Below are 14793 nucleotides of genomic sequence, written 5' to 3'. Positions count from 1 at the left end.
GTACAGCCCACAGCTAGATCCTGTGTATTTTGGGGTACAGCCCACAGTTAGATCTTGTGTATTTTGGGGTGCAGGTCCATATTTATACCCTTTGCATTTTGGGGTTGCCAAGTGTATAGGGGTACAATCTCTCAATTCTATCCCAGCTGGGAATGATGTCAGTCTCAGTCTACAGTCTTGAAGGATGCACACGGTTTGGACAGAATCTGCAATCTTGTTTTCAATAGGTAGGGTTGCCAACTCTGATTGGATATATTCCTTGCAGGGGTCATTACATAGCCTCCAAATGCCCCACCCTAACATTCCTGCTATTGGTCAATCCTTATAGTGTTCCCCCTCCCCCTTCCCACAGCCAGTTCGAAAACAGACAGATCCTCGTTACCGTACTGGATAATGAATGACCATCAGACTTTTCTCCCATCTCTAATATTTCTGGAACCAGTGACACAAAATTGTTCAATGGTTTAAGTAAAAGTGGACAGTTTTCTGTCACTGCCTCCAAGCTGTTGCTCCTGTTAGATGTGGGTGGCTATGGGATGAATATTTCATTGCTGAAGGGTTGGTCGTTAGCAATAATGCAGTTGACCTGAAACCTTTGCTCCTTTGCTTTATAGATATTGTCGAGGGAGTGGTAAAGAAAGGAATTTATCTCAACGGAAATACAGATGGTACATTCCTACACTTTGGCAGTTACAAAAACTCCTGCATTAGTGATCCAGCACAATGCAGTGATGCAGGTTGGTCTAATTGCTTTGATAGCAATTATAGTAATTTTCCCAAGCTCAATCTGCCGTAAATTCTGAATGAGATACTTTTTGTAAGATGGCAGCATTGCAAAGCTGGAAACACGGCAACCAGCGTGTGCATAGAAAGATCTCAAAAGAGGGGTGTGACAAATCCAAATGTCTTTTATTTCCAAATGTTGTTGTTAAGAGATAAGTATTGTCCAGAAATAGGGCAATAGGGGCCTTTGGGATTTTAATGACAGTTAGATCCATAAGTACATGAATAGGAGAGTTTTAGAGGGATATGGGCCAAATGCAGGCAAGTGGGACTAGTTTAGTTTGGGAATATGGTTGGCATGAACTAATTGAACTGAAGGGTCTGTTTCCGTGCCCTATGACTCTGTGATCCTTGCTGTGCTTCCATTTCATAAATAATCAGAGTTAGTTCAGACAAAAGCAAAATCAATACTATGGATTCTGGCAAATCTGAAATAACTCTTCATGTTGGAGAAGCTTGGCAGGTTTGGCAGGGTCTATGGAGACAGAAAAACAGAGTTGCTGTTTGGAGTCCAATCTGACTCACACTGTCAGCCTTGCTGAGTTGCAGCTCTGACAAAGGGTCACTGCACTTGAAGCAATAACTCACCTTCAGGCACGGTTGCCTCATCTTATCCTTAGCATGTTTCTTCTTCTTTGGGATATATTTCTGCTGTGGTTCCTGAATTATCTCCAGAAACACCTGCCATTACTGCTCCACCATCTTCCCTGTTAGGTTTCCCTTCCAATCCAGCTAGCACTGCTGCCTCACAGCGCCAGGGACCCGGGTTCGATTCCAGCCTTGGGCGACTGTCTGTGTGGAGTTTGCACATTCTCTCTGTGTCTGCGTGGGTTTCCTCCGGGTGCTCCGGTTTCCTCCCACAGTCCAAAGATGTGAAAGTTAGGTGGATTGGCCATGCTAAATTTCCAGGGATGGGCAGGCTAGATGGATTAGCCATGGGAAATACAGGATTACAGGTGTAGGATGGTTGGGTGGGTCTGGGTGGGATAGTCTTTGGAGGATCGTGTGGACCTGATGGGCCGAATGGCCTGCTTCCACACTTTAGGGATTCTATGATTCTCTCTTCCCATTGGATGCTGCCAAACATAGGAAGTTTCTCCAGCAGTTTTTGTTTGATTTTCACCAGATTTGGTTCACAATGTGCAGTGTGCTTTGAACTGACAAGAGGAGTGAGTCTTTCCTGAGACTCTGGGTCAGTAAGGACAGGGTGAGGTGTTTAGGCTGATAGGAACCTGAATGAAGGCCACTGCGTGCAGGTGGGAAGCAAAGAGGCTGTTGCACCTACTTCCTGGGATAAATGTCCTTTGTTGCTACAATGCTGTGAACCCAGCCCTTGTTTTAGACACAAAGCAATTGGGTTTGTTCCTGCTGCAGATTTAAACATCGTCCACTTTGTTTCTAGGTGTGACGTTCTCCTTCTTCTGGAAGAACTTGGAGAAGTGGTCTGGGTCCACCATCACCTCAGGGGGGAAGGTACTGTCCAGTGGATTCTCTATCTATGCCAGCGTTGACGGAGGCTACATAGAATTTTACACACGTAATACCTTACGCAGGTGGAAAGCAATGATCGACCCACCAGGTAAGGTCGTACTCTCGGAAAGGCAACGTCCTCTCATCTTTGTACATTTGCAGCCCGTCTTTGAGTCAGGGATCACACACTTATCAATGAAACAGCGAATGGGAATTCTTGGAGTTGTAGGGCCATTCAGCCCCCTCGAGCCTATCCCATGGCTGATCTGTGGCCTAATTCCATCTAGCTGAGGTTTTGTTGCCATCATTGTCTCTTTGTGTGGCATTAGGTTTGTGTGTTGTCCTGAATTGTTAATTTATTCCCAATATTTTTTCCTACCTCTGCTTGTTAACATTGCTCATTTTCTAATGTCGTCCTCTGGGTGTTTGGCTATCTTTTAGAGGTAAGGCGTGGGGTTTCTCAGGAGCCTAGTAGTGAGTTGCCTTCAGAGCACATGACTAATAGGAATGGGAAGCAAACAGAAAAAAATACTGAGGTCAATTGGGTTTGCCTTCTCCCATCCAAAGAGTCACATGATGCAATCAATGTGATCAATCTGGATCAATGAGTCTTGAACGGATCCAGAGATGGAGTGAGAAGAAACTCCGAAGGGGAGCTTTGCGAAGTTTAGAGTCATACAGCTCGGAAACAGACCCTTCGGTCCAACCAGTCCATGCCGACCATGTTCCCAAACCAAACCAGTCCCACCTGCCAGCTCCAGGCCCATATCCCTCCAGACCTTTCCTATTCATGTACTTATTGAAATGTTTTTTAAATGTTGTAACTGTGCCTGCATCATCCACCACTTTCTCTGGAAGTTCATTCCACACAAACCACTCTCTATGTAAAAAAGTTGTCCCCCATGTCTTATTGAAATCTTTCTCCTTTCACCTTGAAAATATGTCCCCAAGTCTTCAAATCCCCCAACCGAGGGAAAAGACCTTTGCTATACACCTAATCTATCTATGCCCCTTATGATTTTACAAATCTCTATAAGGTCACCCTCCGATCTTGTACATTCCAGTGGAAAAAAGTCCCAGTCTATCCAGCCTATTTTTATATCTGAAACCCTCCATTCCTGGCAACATCCTGGTAAATCTTTTCTGAATGATCTCCGGTTTAATAATATCCTTCCCAAAACAGGGCAACCAGAACTGCACACAGTTTTCCAGGAGAGGCCTCACCAATGTTCTGTACAACCGCAACATGACATCTCAACTCCTACACTCAAAAGTCTGAGCAACGAAAGCAAATGTGTCCAATGCCTTTTTAACCAGTTTCTTCTTAGCACAGTCTATTCATTGGGCGTCAGGTCTCAAGTTACTCATATTCACCGTCCTCAAATGTGAATTCAGAAAAAAAAATCATTTCAGCTTGTACTTGAGTACATCATCATTAACAGTTTCCGTTGACAGTCAATGATGACCCTGAAGAGAGAAACAGAGTTCCATTTAAGATCCTGAGTGAATACAACTGGTGGTCATTCCAAAAAAAAACCCTCCCACACTGTAGGAAGGATGTAATGGCACTGGAGAAGGTGCGGAGAAGATTCCCCAGAATGTTGCCTGGGCCAGAGCAATTCAGCGATGAAGAGAGATTGGATAAGCTGGGTTTGTTTTTATTAGAGCAGAGAAGGCTGCAGAGTTGAACCAGCTGAGGTTAACAAAATTATGAGGGGCCTGGACTGTGTAGCTTGGGAGAAAAGTTTTCTTTTAGTGGAGGGATCAATGATCGGAGAGAATAGATTTACAGTAACACGCTGGAGTTTCACAGGGGATTTGAGGAGGAATATTTTTCATCCACAGGGTGGTGGGCATTTGGAATTCGCTGCCTGAAAGGTTGGCAGGGGTGGGGCCATCACAACATTGAAGAACTATTCAGATGATCTCTTGAAGTGCCGCACCATACAAGGCCATGGGACAAGTACTGGGAAGTGGGACTAGAGTAAATAGATGCTTGATGACCAACATGTGCATGATGGGCTGAAAGGCCTCGTACCAAGCTGTAATACCCTATGACTCTACAATTCCGAACTTTCAGTGGAAACGAGCCCTCTGACTGGTTTGAGCCTGATCAATAATCAGTACAAGCGGCATGAAATCGTCTGGAACAGTCTAATCCCAACAGTTGTTGAAATCCGAGATAACAAGGTGTACAGCTGGATGAACACAGCAGGCCAAGCAGCATCATAGGAGCAGAAAGGCTGACGTTTCGGGCCTAGACCCTTCATCAGAAAACGCGGAGGGGAAGGGGGTTCTGAAATAAATAGGGAGAGAGTGGGAGGAGGATAGAAGATGGATAGAGGAGAGGATAGGTGGAGAGGAAACAAACAGGTCGAAGAGGCGGGGATGGAGCCAGTAAAGGTGAGTGTAGGTGGGGAGTTAGGGAGGGGATAGGTCAGTCCAGGGAGGATGGACAGGTTTTGGGATGCGGTAGGGGGAGGGGAGATTTTGAAGCTTGTGAAATCCACATTGATACCATTGGGCTGCAGGGTTGAAATGAGCTTGAATTCCAGTTTGCAGATGATGGAAATAAATGGGCTGCTTGTTGGGGCCATGGGGAGTAAGGAGTTGGGATTGGTGAGGTAGTGTAGGGAGCAGTGGGAGGATCCAAGTCACTGATGGTCGGCCTATTGAATGTTAGAAGGTGCTCTGAAAATGGAACAAAGACTGAATCCACACTTGATGTTCTGAAAATCTTCCCCACCCGTAGACAAAGCAGTGTTGAGTCGGGCGGGGGGGTCAATTGAAAATGTCAAAGACTGTCAATTTTCAGGGGATGGTTGTGAGGGACCAAATCAAGATGGTGGTAGGGTGGTAACCTGAGGTCAGCCTCCTGCTCTTGCTCAGCCAGCTGGTTGCATTCTTCTTCGTTCTTTTTTGTTCGTTTCTTCACTTCTCTTTTGTATCAAAGTTCACCTTTTTCTTCTTTTCTGCGGCTGTGGTGGGGGAAGGTGGTTACGAGGGCCTGAGGTGGCGTTATGGTGGTTCTGGCTGGTTCCTCATGGCTATGGCGGCCGTGTGGCTGCTTCACTGGGGTGGGGGTGGTGGGGGGTATAACTGAAGCGGTGACAGGTTCGGCATTAGGTGAGTTGGTGGGCCGGGTCTGTCCTTCCTTGCGATGGTGGTGATGCAGTGGCTTTGCTGTTGGCTTTGGAGATAGCAGTGCATTGGGTCCTGTACAGAAATCCCTGCCTAGGCAGCCTTGGGTAGCTTTGGCATTCCGCAGCTACTGCATAATACCCAGGAGACATGGAAGGAACAAAAGATGAACTTTATCTCGATTATTTATTTTTATAATTTCTGGAATTAAAATGACAGCAAATTGTTGCGACTCGTACACATCTCATTGTATTTTCACAAATACAAGTGACAATAAATTGCTATTCTGTTCTATAAATGGTTGCTGTACAAATCTGACCACTTTGAACAGGCTCAATAGACTGAATGGCCTCCTCTTGCTTTTGGGAAGATTGCTAGTGAGTAATAATAGTTCTAATTATTTTAAATGCAGCAGTGTGACTGTAGCTTTCCTCGATGAACTATTTATCTTTTTTTTTGTACGTTCATGTCTCACGACAGAATCTATGAATTGAATGTGTGTGTGATTGGCCTTGCTGCCAATTGAAGGATCTGGAGAGAATTACAAACAAATGACTCAGGGTGAGGAGACTGAAACTTTAGTTGATGTTAATTAAGAGTGAAGCACAATGGGCAGTGATTCCAAAGCAGTGTAGGGGCTCAGCTAAAAACCCAAGTGAAGTTACTGCCTTGAAATTATTCTCAATTATCTGTTAGTTTTTCAGTTTTCGGTATACAGTGTGAAGCCTTTGAGAAAATTTTACTTGATCTTCCCTTCCATACAGCCTTTCAGTTTTCCATTGAGAAATGTTGGCAGTGTACCTGTGTTTTAATTTATCTGGAACTATTTTACAAAAGGTCCAACAGGGAGTATAGAATTATTCAAATAGTGCAAAGTTACAGCTCCAGCTCTTTAAGGAGACAGCGATGAGAAACTGTATTAACGTGATCTCAAAGTTAGTTTTTAAATAGTGTTGGGTATGGAATTTCTTCTCTGAGTCCTGGTTTTGAGTTATACTGAAAAGGCAGAGGTCTAGTTTCTTGAGGTTGTCTGTATGTTTGTATGCACATAGCAGTTTATCCTGCAACACCTTCTAATCAGGTTATTTCCCATTGTCAGGAAATTGCAAAGATGCATGCTTTTCAATGTGTGTGTGTGTGTCTGTCTGTGTGTGTGTGTGTACCGACCTCTGCCTGTGTGTCTGTAGCTGTGTTCATGTGACCCACTGACTCACTGTTGTCAAACATGGTGTAAGGGGAGGCAATGGCCTAGTGGTATTATCACTTAGCTATTAATCTGGAGACTTGGGTAATGTTCTGGGTCCACGGTTCAAATCCTGCTCTGGCTGATAGTGGAATTTATTTACCAGCTAATGACAATTGTCAGGAAAGACCCATCTGGTTCACTAACACCCTTTAGGGAAGGAAGCTACTGTTCTTATCTGATCTGATCTACATGTGACTCCAGACCCACTGCAATGCCTTCTGGGCAATAAATATTCGCCTGGCCAGTGACACCCACCTCCCATGAACGAAGAAAAAAAGAATCTGTAAGTCAATTGAATGAGTAAAAAATTTGAACAGTGAAAGGAAAAATACTAGCTTAGTTCTGAAGTTTCACAGCTTTGCCAGTGGATTCATTTCAGCTCATTGTCTTCCAGGTCCTGAATGGACACACATTCTGTTCACATGGACCTCTGGAGGTGGCCTAAAGATTTATGTTAATGGGACATTCAGCACCAACGATACTTATGGGAAGGTGGCTGCGGATAATGAAAATCAGTATGCTAATCTGGCTGGCACAAAGAGCGATCAACCGTACCGTCGCTATGTGACAGGGTCATTCGATGAGTTTGTTATTTGGGAACGGGCACTCACACCCTATGAGATTCAACTATACTACAATGCCACTACAGGTAACCTGATGATGAAACCGGGAGATACATTTATATTCTCTGTGTGTGTGTATGGTGCCTTTCCCTGACCCACTGTGGTCCCAAAACCGTTGCCTATGTTACATTTCTACAGCCCCTTGTTGGCTATGAATGTCTTGGGCTGTCAGCAATGGGAAACACCAGAATTTAAAAGGCTAATGGGATAGAATCCAGGCATTTACTTTCTTTTAGTCAGAAGTCTATTCTGATTTCAGAAACAAAAAAGCAGCAATTGCTGGAAAAGCTCAGCAGGTCTGGCAGCATCCAGGGAGAGAAATCGGAGTGAATATTTTGGGTCCGGTGACCCTTCCTCTCTCCTTGTTTGAGGCGTGGTGACCCTCAGGTTAAACCCCCACCAGCCATCTCTCTTTCTGTCTAATGAGAGAGCAGCCAAATAGTCTGGTCAGACTATAGTCACTTCATGTTAATCTAAATAGTTATGTTGCTGGGACGTATTTTTCTCTGGACTTCTTTGCTTCCTTCAATTGTGGATTGTGGATTTTATGAACTTTCTCAGCAGCAGCAAATGATGTGTGATCAAACACTCAAACAGAATCATGAATAATTGACCATCGTTATCTCTCCCCAGGTCCCCATGGATGCCAGACTGAAAGTGTCTCCGTCTCACCCCAGGGGCAGTCGGATTCTCGTCCTGTCACAACAGATGTCCCAGTAAGTCTGTGAATTGAATTCCTTCTGCTGCGAGTTATTCTGCAAACTGTTCTGAGATAAGATCGGGGGCAACGCGAGGAATCTGTTAATGGTCCAGTCACATCAAAGTGTTTTTTTATATATTCTTTCCAGCTGTCTACAGTCACTTATTTCCCAAGGACAGTCACTCCTGAAGAGGAAACAGAAAGTCGTCAGTCTCCAGTCACTCCTGATGGCTTCCTGGATTCCTCCTTAGTCCTTCCCAATGAAACATTGCCACATTACACTGCCTCCAATCTTACTGAGGTAACGTCTATTTGCAAAGAAGTAATCACATCATTGGACACATGCTGATGTCTGTGTGTATTGTATGGATGGCAGTGGAGTTTTGATATCTATTCTTTCTAACCAAGGTTGACCTGTTCCTCTTCTGTACTTCTCTAATGGGGATGTGGGCATTGCAGGCTGGGCCCAGCATTTATTACCCATCCCTGGCTGCCCATTGAGAAGGTGGTACCTTCTAGAACCGCTGCGGTCCATGTGCTAAAGGTAGACCCATGATGTCCTCAGGGAGGGAATTCCAGGATTTTGGAGATGGCCATTTTCCAGCACTTGTGTGGCCTGAATAAGATGTCAAAGCTGATATAGATCATTCAGCCCATTGAGTCTGCTCTGTTAGTCAATGAGATCATGGCTGATCTGATCATCCTCAACCTCACTTTCCTGCCTCATAACCTTGATTCTCTTACTGAGTAAAAATCTGTCTCTTTCAGCCTTGGATGTACTGAATAATCTAGCCTTAACAGCCCATGGTAGGAAAGAGATCTACAGATTCACTCCCCTCTGGTGAAATTCCTCCTTTTCGCTGTCTTAAATGGGCAACCCTTTCGTCTGAGATTGTACACTCTGGTCCTAAATTCTTCCGCATTAGTTTTTTTAAAATTAAATTCAACTTTCACCATTGTGGGATTTCGAAAGTTGAATTTAAAGTTTAATTTTTAAAAAATGTCAGGGGCTGTCACTCTCACTCTCTGGAATTCAGCTCTTTTGTCCATGTTTGACCCAAGGCTGTAATGAGGTCAGGAGCTGAGTGACCCTGGCGGAAACCAAACTGGGCGTCACTGAGCAGGTTATTGCTGAGCAGGTGCTGCTTGATAGCGCTGTTACTGACACCTTCCATCACTTTACTGATGATCGAGAGGTAATTGAGAGATGATCGGTAATTGGCCGGGTTGGATTTGTGATAGACAGAACAGTACATAAAAGCAGGACATACTTGGGCAATTTTCCACACTGTCGGATAGATACTAGTTTTGTAACTGTACAGGAACAGCTTGGCTAGGGGAGCGGCAAGTTCTGGAGCGCAAGTCTTCAGTACTATTGCTGGAATGTTGTCAGGGCCTGTAGCCTTTGCAGTATCCAGTGTCTCCAACTGTTTCTTGATATCACGTGGAGTGAATCGAATTGGCTGGAATCTGTGATGCTGGGGACCACTGGAGGAGGCCGAGATGGATCATCCACTCGGCACTTCTGGCTGAAGATTGCTGTGAAAGCTTCAGCCTTATCTTTTGCACTGATGTGCTGGGCTCTTCCATCATTGAGGATGGAGATATTTGTGGAGCCTCCTCCTCCCGTGATTTGTTTAATTGCCCATCACCATTCACAACTGGATGTGGTAGGACTGCAGAGCTTAGATCTGATCCATTGGTTGTGGGATCGCTTAGCTCTGTCTATCACTTGCTGCTTTCTCTGTTTGGTGGCTACACCAGGTTGACACCTCATCTGCAGGTATGCCTGGTGTTGCTCCTGGCATGCCCTCCTGCACTCTCCGTTGAACCAGGGTAGATCCCCTGGCTTGATGGTAATGGTTGAGTGGGGGATATGCCGGACCATGAGGTTACATGCTGTTTGGTGAAACTGATCCTTAAAACTAACACCTTCATCTGCTCGAATATTTCAGTGTGATTTGATCGTGGGTCTTATTTGTTGTTGCCCCTGTAAAGTGTTATGGGATGGTTCACAATGTTAATGGTGCTATCTGAATGCAAGCCCTGTTGCAGTTGTAGTGTGTTGAGAGGGCTGTGATAATGAAAAAGCTGTCTCAGTCACACAGGAGTTGCTGTAAGCCCACTCACTGTTGTGCATGTTAGAATCTGACATGTTGATCACAGTGTCACTGGGGCCAGCCACTAACTGGATTCGTTTGTTGTTTCTCTAGAACTTCCTGCAGACCGTTGGTGAAGTTCTGGCATTACCCAGTTGGAGTGGAACAGCAGAGGTAAGGCAGCTTTACTTGCCTAGTGCTGATCATGAAGCAGGTCACAGTGACTTCCCTTCAGAGGTTTTCATTAGCATATCACAATTGAGGAGAAATAGCAGCCAATTTGCACACAGGAAGATCCCATAAACAACCATGAGAAAAATGGCATAATGGATACATATTGGCCAGAGCTCCAGGGAGAGCTCCCCCGTTAAGTCCATAAGAGGGTGGAGGCTGGATCCATTTGGCCCATCGAGTCTGCTCTGTCACTCAGTGAGATCATGGCTGATCTGATAATCCTCAACTCCATGTACTGCCTTCTTCCCTCCAACCCTTGCTTCCTTTGCTGATTAAAAAAATCTCTCTATCTCAGCCTTGAATGTACTCAATGACCCAGCCTCAACAGGCTCTGTGGTAAAGAATTCCACAGATTCACTCCCCTCCGAGAGAGGAAATTCCTCTTTGTCTTGGTATTAAATGGGTGACCCCCTACTTTGAGATGATGCTGTTGATTCTGGACTGTCCCATAAGGAGAAACAGCCTCTCCATATCTGCCCTGTTAAGTTCCTTAAGAATCATTCGATAACATTCCCCTCTCATTTTTCAAAATCTCAATGAGTACAAGCCCAATATACACAATCCTTGCTCATATGACAGTCCCTCCATACCCAGGATCAGCCGAGTGAACCTTCTCTGGAGTGCCTCCCAGTACCAGTCCTTGGATAAGGGGTCTAGAACTGTTCACAGTATTCTAGCTGTGATCTGCCCAGTACCTTTTACAATGTGGACTGTGTTTGCTTACACATACCCCGTGAGATACTGTTCTCTTTCTCCTTGGTGACCACTCACCTCAGTGTCTTGCATCCCTGGTTCATCCTGCAGTCAGTCTCTTTTAGATATTTCCCTAATCAACCTGTTCACGCATATTACTACACAGTGCTGGAGCAGGTGCGACTTGAACCCAGGCCCCCTGTCTCAGAGGTAGGGACACTATCACTGTGCCACAAAACTCTTCAGTACTGCATTACTCTTAATTGGCACTTTTATAATGAGTAGCATTGAGTATAAAAGCTGATAAGTCATGTTGTAACCATGTAAAACTTTGGTTAGGCTACATTGACAGTACTGTGTGCAGTTCTGATTGCCACATTATAGGAAGGATGTGGAGGGTGCAGCAGGGGTATACCAGGAGTGGAGCGTGTTATCTACAAGGAAAGGCTGAACGGGTCCAGAGAGCAGGCTGTGGAGGGGATCATTTCTGTCAACTGCCCACCCCTTTTCCGTGGCTATGTTAGAGCTCGGATAACCCTGGCGAGGGACCACACAGTGTCTGTAATGCTGTCGAGGCCTTTTGGGAGCGGTGGGCATGGTGGGGGCTGGTCTGCTTTCTTTCTGCCATCCAACTCGATTTTGATTTGATCCTTACCCTCCCCTTCACTTTTCATTTCACATCGGCATTGCCCCTACGGGGGCTCTGCTTGGCACAGGCTCCCTGGCCATGTGGGTGTTTTTTTCCTGGTGGTGGAAATGTTGAATAAAATTATGTTGCACATGGTGTTTTTACTGAGAGCCTGCACTTACACACACAGCATGGGTGCTATGGGGAAAACCAAGCTGTATGGCAGTAGTGAGGGGTAACCAAAGAGAAAAAAAAGAGATAAGGAGAGAAAAAAAAGACTGAAAGATCTGCGGATGCTCTAAATCAGGAACAAAACAGAACCTGCTGGAAAAGCTCAGCAGGTCTAGCAGCATCTGTGAAGAAGAAAATCAGAGTTAATGTTTTGGGTCTGGTGACCCTTCCTCAGAACTCAGGATAAGGAGAGGTTGGACAAACTTGGAATGTTTTCACTGGAGCATCAGAGGCTGTGGGGTGACCTGATAGAAGTCTATAAAATTATGAGAAACATGGGTAGGGTGGATTGTCAGAGCTTTTATCCAGGGTGGTAATGTCAAATACAGGGGGCACAGGTTTAAGGTGAGCATTTAAAGGAATTGTTGGAGGAAAGTTTTTTACACAGAGGGTGGTGGGTGCCTGGAACATGTTGCCAGGGAAGGTGGTAGAAGCTGATGCGATAGCAACATTTAAGATGCATTTAGACAAATACATGAACAGACAGGGGATAGAGGGATATGGACCAGCAGGCAGATGGGATTAGTTTAGAATGGCATCATAGTTAGCACAGACATTCTGGGCTGAAGGGCCTGTTCCTGTGCTGTACTGTTCTATGTAATGTCATTAGTTAGAGGGAAGGAGTAACAGAGACAGTGGTCTTCACAGAAAACACCCAGGATTGGGTTCGTACTTTGGCTCTGATATTGAAGTGGAATTTATCAAAGAAAATGCTGCAGCTTTGATAAAACTTCTGATCAGTCCAGGTGTAGAGAAAACCTCTAGTGCTCCAGCGTTTTTGCATAATCACTGAGTGTCTGAAAATACTTCCCAGTTACATACTGTTAAGGGTTTGCAGAGATAACAAGTTCTACAAAGATCCAACAAGTAGCACTGTCCAGATACATGTGTATTTGGTTGACTGGTACATCTCTCTGAGAGCAGATGGCACCTCAACCAGAGAGTGTGTCTGAAAGAGAGCAGCTGTGACAGTGCAGTACCCTCTCAGTTCTCCCTGCACTCCGGCGTCAGCCTGATTCTTGTGTTACAGCCTTTGGACTCAAACCTTCCGATTGAGAGCATGCTCCACTGACACACACACACACAGCTGGAATCCTGGGCTGTACTCTACAGGATTTTATTCTATGAATTAGTCGTTGTTGTTTTTATTATTTACCTTCTCTCTGGTGCTGTTTTAGTTTAGATTAGTACGTTTACCTGGTGTCTGTAAGGCCGAGGTTGTATTGAAATGTTGTGTGTTTGGCCCCCAGTCGGTGGCTGTGGTCAGTGGTTTGATTGGCACAGTCGACAAAGTCATGACCCAAGTGGCCAGCAGCCTGGAGGGAAACCCCAGCTCAGCCGTCAGCATCGAGGGAAGCTCCGAGGTGGCAGGTACGTGTCTTACATTCTGCTTCTGCACAATTCACTTCTGTCCACCTCCCGTCCTGGCCAAAGGTGGGGTGTGGGGGACGAAGAAACGCACAGAGACTGATTGAGCCAATCAAATACCGACACAGACACCCCTACAGGCACACGTTCACACACAAACATGCCAACACATTGTCACAAGCAAATACGCACGGGTGGGCATACATACAGGCACACACATAGAGACACACACCGAGTTACACACACACGCAATCTCTCTCTCACACACACACAAACACACACTCTCACACACATGCACACAAACAAACTCACTCACTCACTCAGTCAAATACTCACTCTCTCACACACACACACACACACACACACAGACACACACACATGCATGGATGCCCACACGCAGTCAAACGCGCACACCGCACTCTCTCTCTCTCTCTGTCTCTCTCACACACACACACCCTGAATGAATTGTTGTAAAGCCCATTTTTTTCAATTCCGAAGAAGGGTCACTGGACTCAAGACATTAACTCTGTTTCTCTCTCAACAGCTGATGTCAGACCTACTGAGTTTCTCCAGCACTTTCTGTTTTTGTTTCAGATAGCTAGTGCCTGTAGGATTTTTCTTGTATGATTCATTGCTTTGTGCTTTTATTTCATCCTGGTGTGCTGTTCCATTTTAAATGCTGCTCTGTTCAGTTCTGGTTAAGGATTCTGTTTTAAATATTAATTCTCTCTGTGGGTGAAGACACTAAGTGTTTTTAGTGCTTTCTGATCCAGATTTCCAAAACCTCGGGTGGTCTTTTCCCTCTTCAGTCCTGAGTCAGATCCTATCGCAGAACTTTCAGAACATCTGGTTTTCTGTGTTAAAGTGGAACTGATACAGCATCTGAACTTAGCAGTAAATTGTGACTGAGTTTGTATTACCAGCCCTTTCCCCATCGGTTTCAGTTTAATTTAGAATTTATTGTAACCGTGTGAATTTACCTGGAGATGATATTGTCTTCATTTGGTGTTGTTTTGTTATGAACAAACATTTAAACAGCAACTGATGAAAATGTCAAACACATCTTTTAAATTACAAATGAAATTAGACCCAAATTTAACCTTTAAGCTATTCAGTCACTGTTGTAACGAAGGGAAATGTAGTGAACAGTTTGGATACAGTGAGATCCCACAAACAGTAATGATCTGGTCATTTGTCTTTGAAGTATTTGAGGAACATTTCTAGGCTAGTTTTAGGCTGAATGTAATGGAGCCATGGTACAACTGTGCAGGTGCACAGAGCATCTATGCATGCTGTGCATGTGGTCACGTGAAATGGGGAGCTCTGCACGGAGACAGGAAACATTTGAGGGAACATAGCGATGGATTCCTTCATCTTCAGAGTCAGAGGATTGACATTGAGCTGAGAAGACAGACGAGATCTCCAACTATTGTCCAGATATAGTAAGAACTGCTGATGCTGGAGTCAGAGATAACACAGTGTGGGGCTGGATGAACACAGCAGGCCAGGCATCATCAGAGGAGCAGGAAAGCTGATGTTTCGGGTCAGGACCCTTTTCTGAAGAAGGGTCCTGACCC

General features: G+C 45.0%; 1 protein-coding gene across 1 annotated transcript in view; it reads left to right on the top strand.

Moving 5' to 3' along the window:
* The window catches only part of LOC109920709 (adhesion G-protein coupled receptor D1-like), a 26810-nt gene that overhangs the window by 1524 nt on the left and 10493 nt on the right, over positions 1–14793 (top strand). The window contains exons 3-9 of the mRNA XM_048611763.1: positions 615–737; positions 2186–2362; positions 7035–7289; positions 7897–7979; positions 8112–8264; positions 10177–10236; positions 13099–13219. Of these exons, the coding sequence (XP_048467720.1) occupies positions 2347–2362; positions 7035–7289; positions 7897–7979; positions 8112–8264; positions 10177–10236; positions 13099–13219 (688 nt within the window). The 5' untranslated portion in view covers positions 615–737; positions 2186–2346. The remainder of the gene's footprint in view (positions 1–614; positions 738–2185; positions 2363–7034; positions 7290–7896; positions 7980–8111; positions 8265–10176; positions 10237–13098; positions 13220–14793) is intronic.

This window comes from Rhincodon typus, chromosome 24 (genome assembly GCF_021869965.1).
Source record: "Rhincodon typus isolate 14 chromosome 24, sRhiTyp1.1, whole genome shotgun sequence".
NCBI classification, from domain to species: domain Eukaryota; kingdom Metazoa; phylum Chordata; class Chondrichthyes; order Orectolobiformes; family Rhincodontidae; genus Rhincodon; species Rhincodon typus.
The sequence above is the reverse complement of the archived record's forward strand: the minus strand, read 5'-3'. Positions and strand labels throughout refer to the sequence as shown.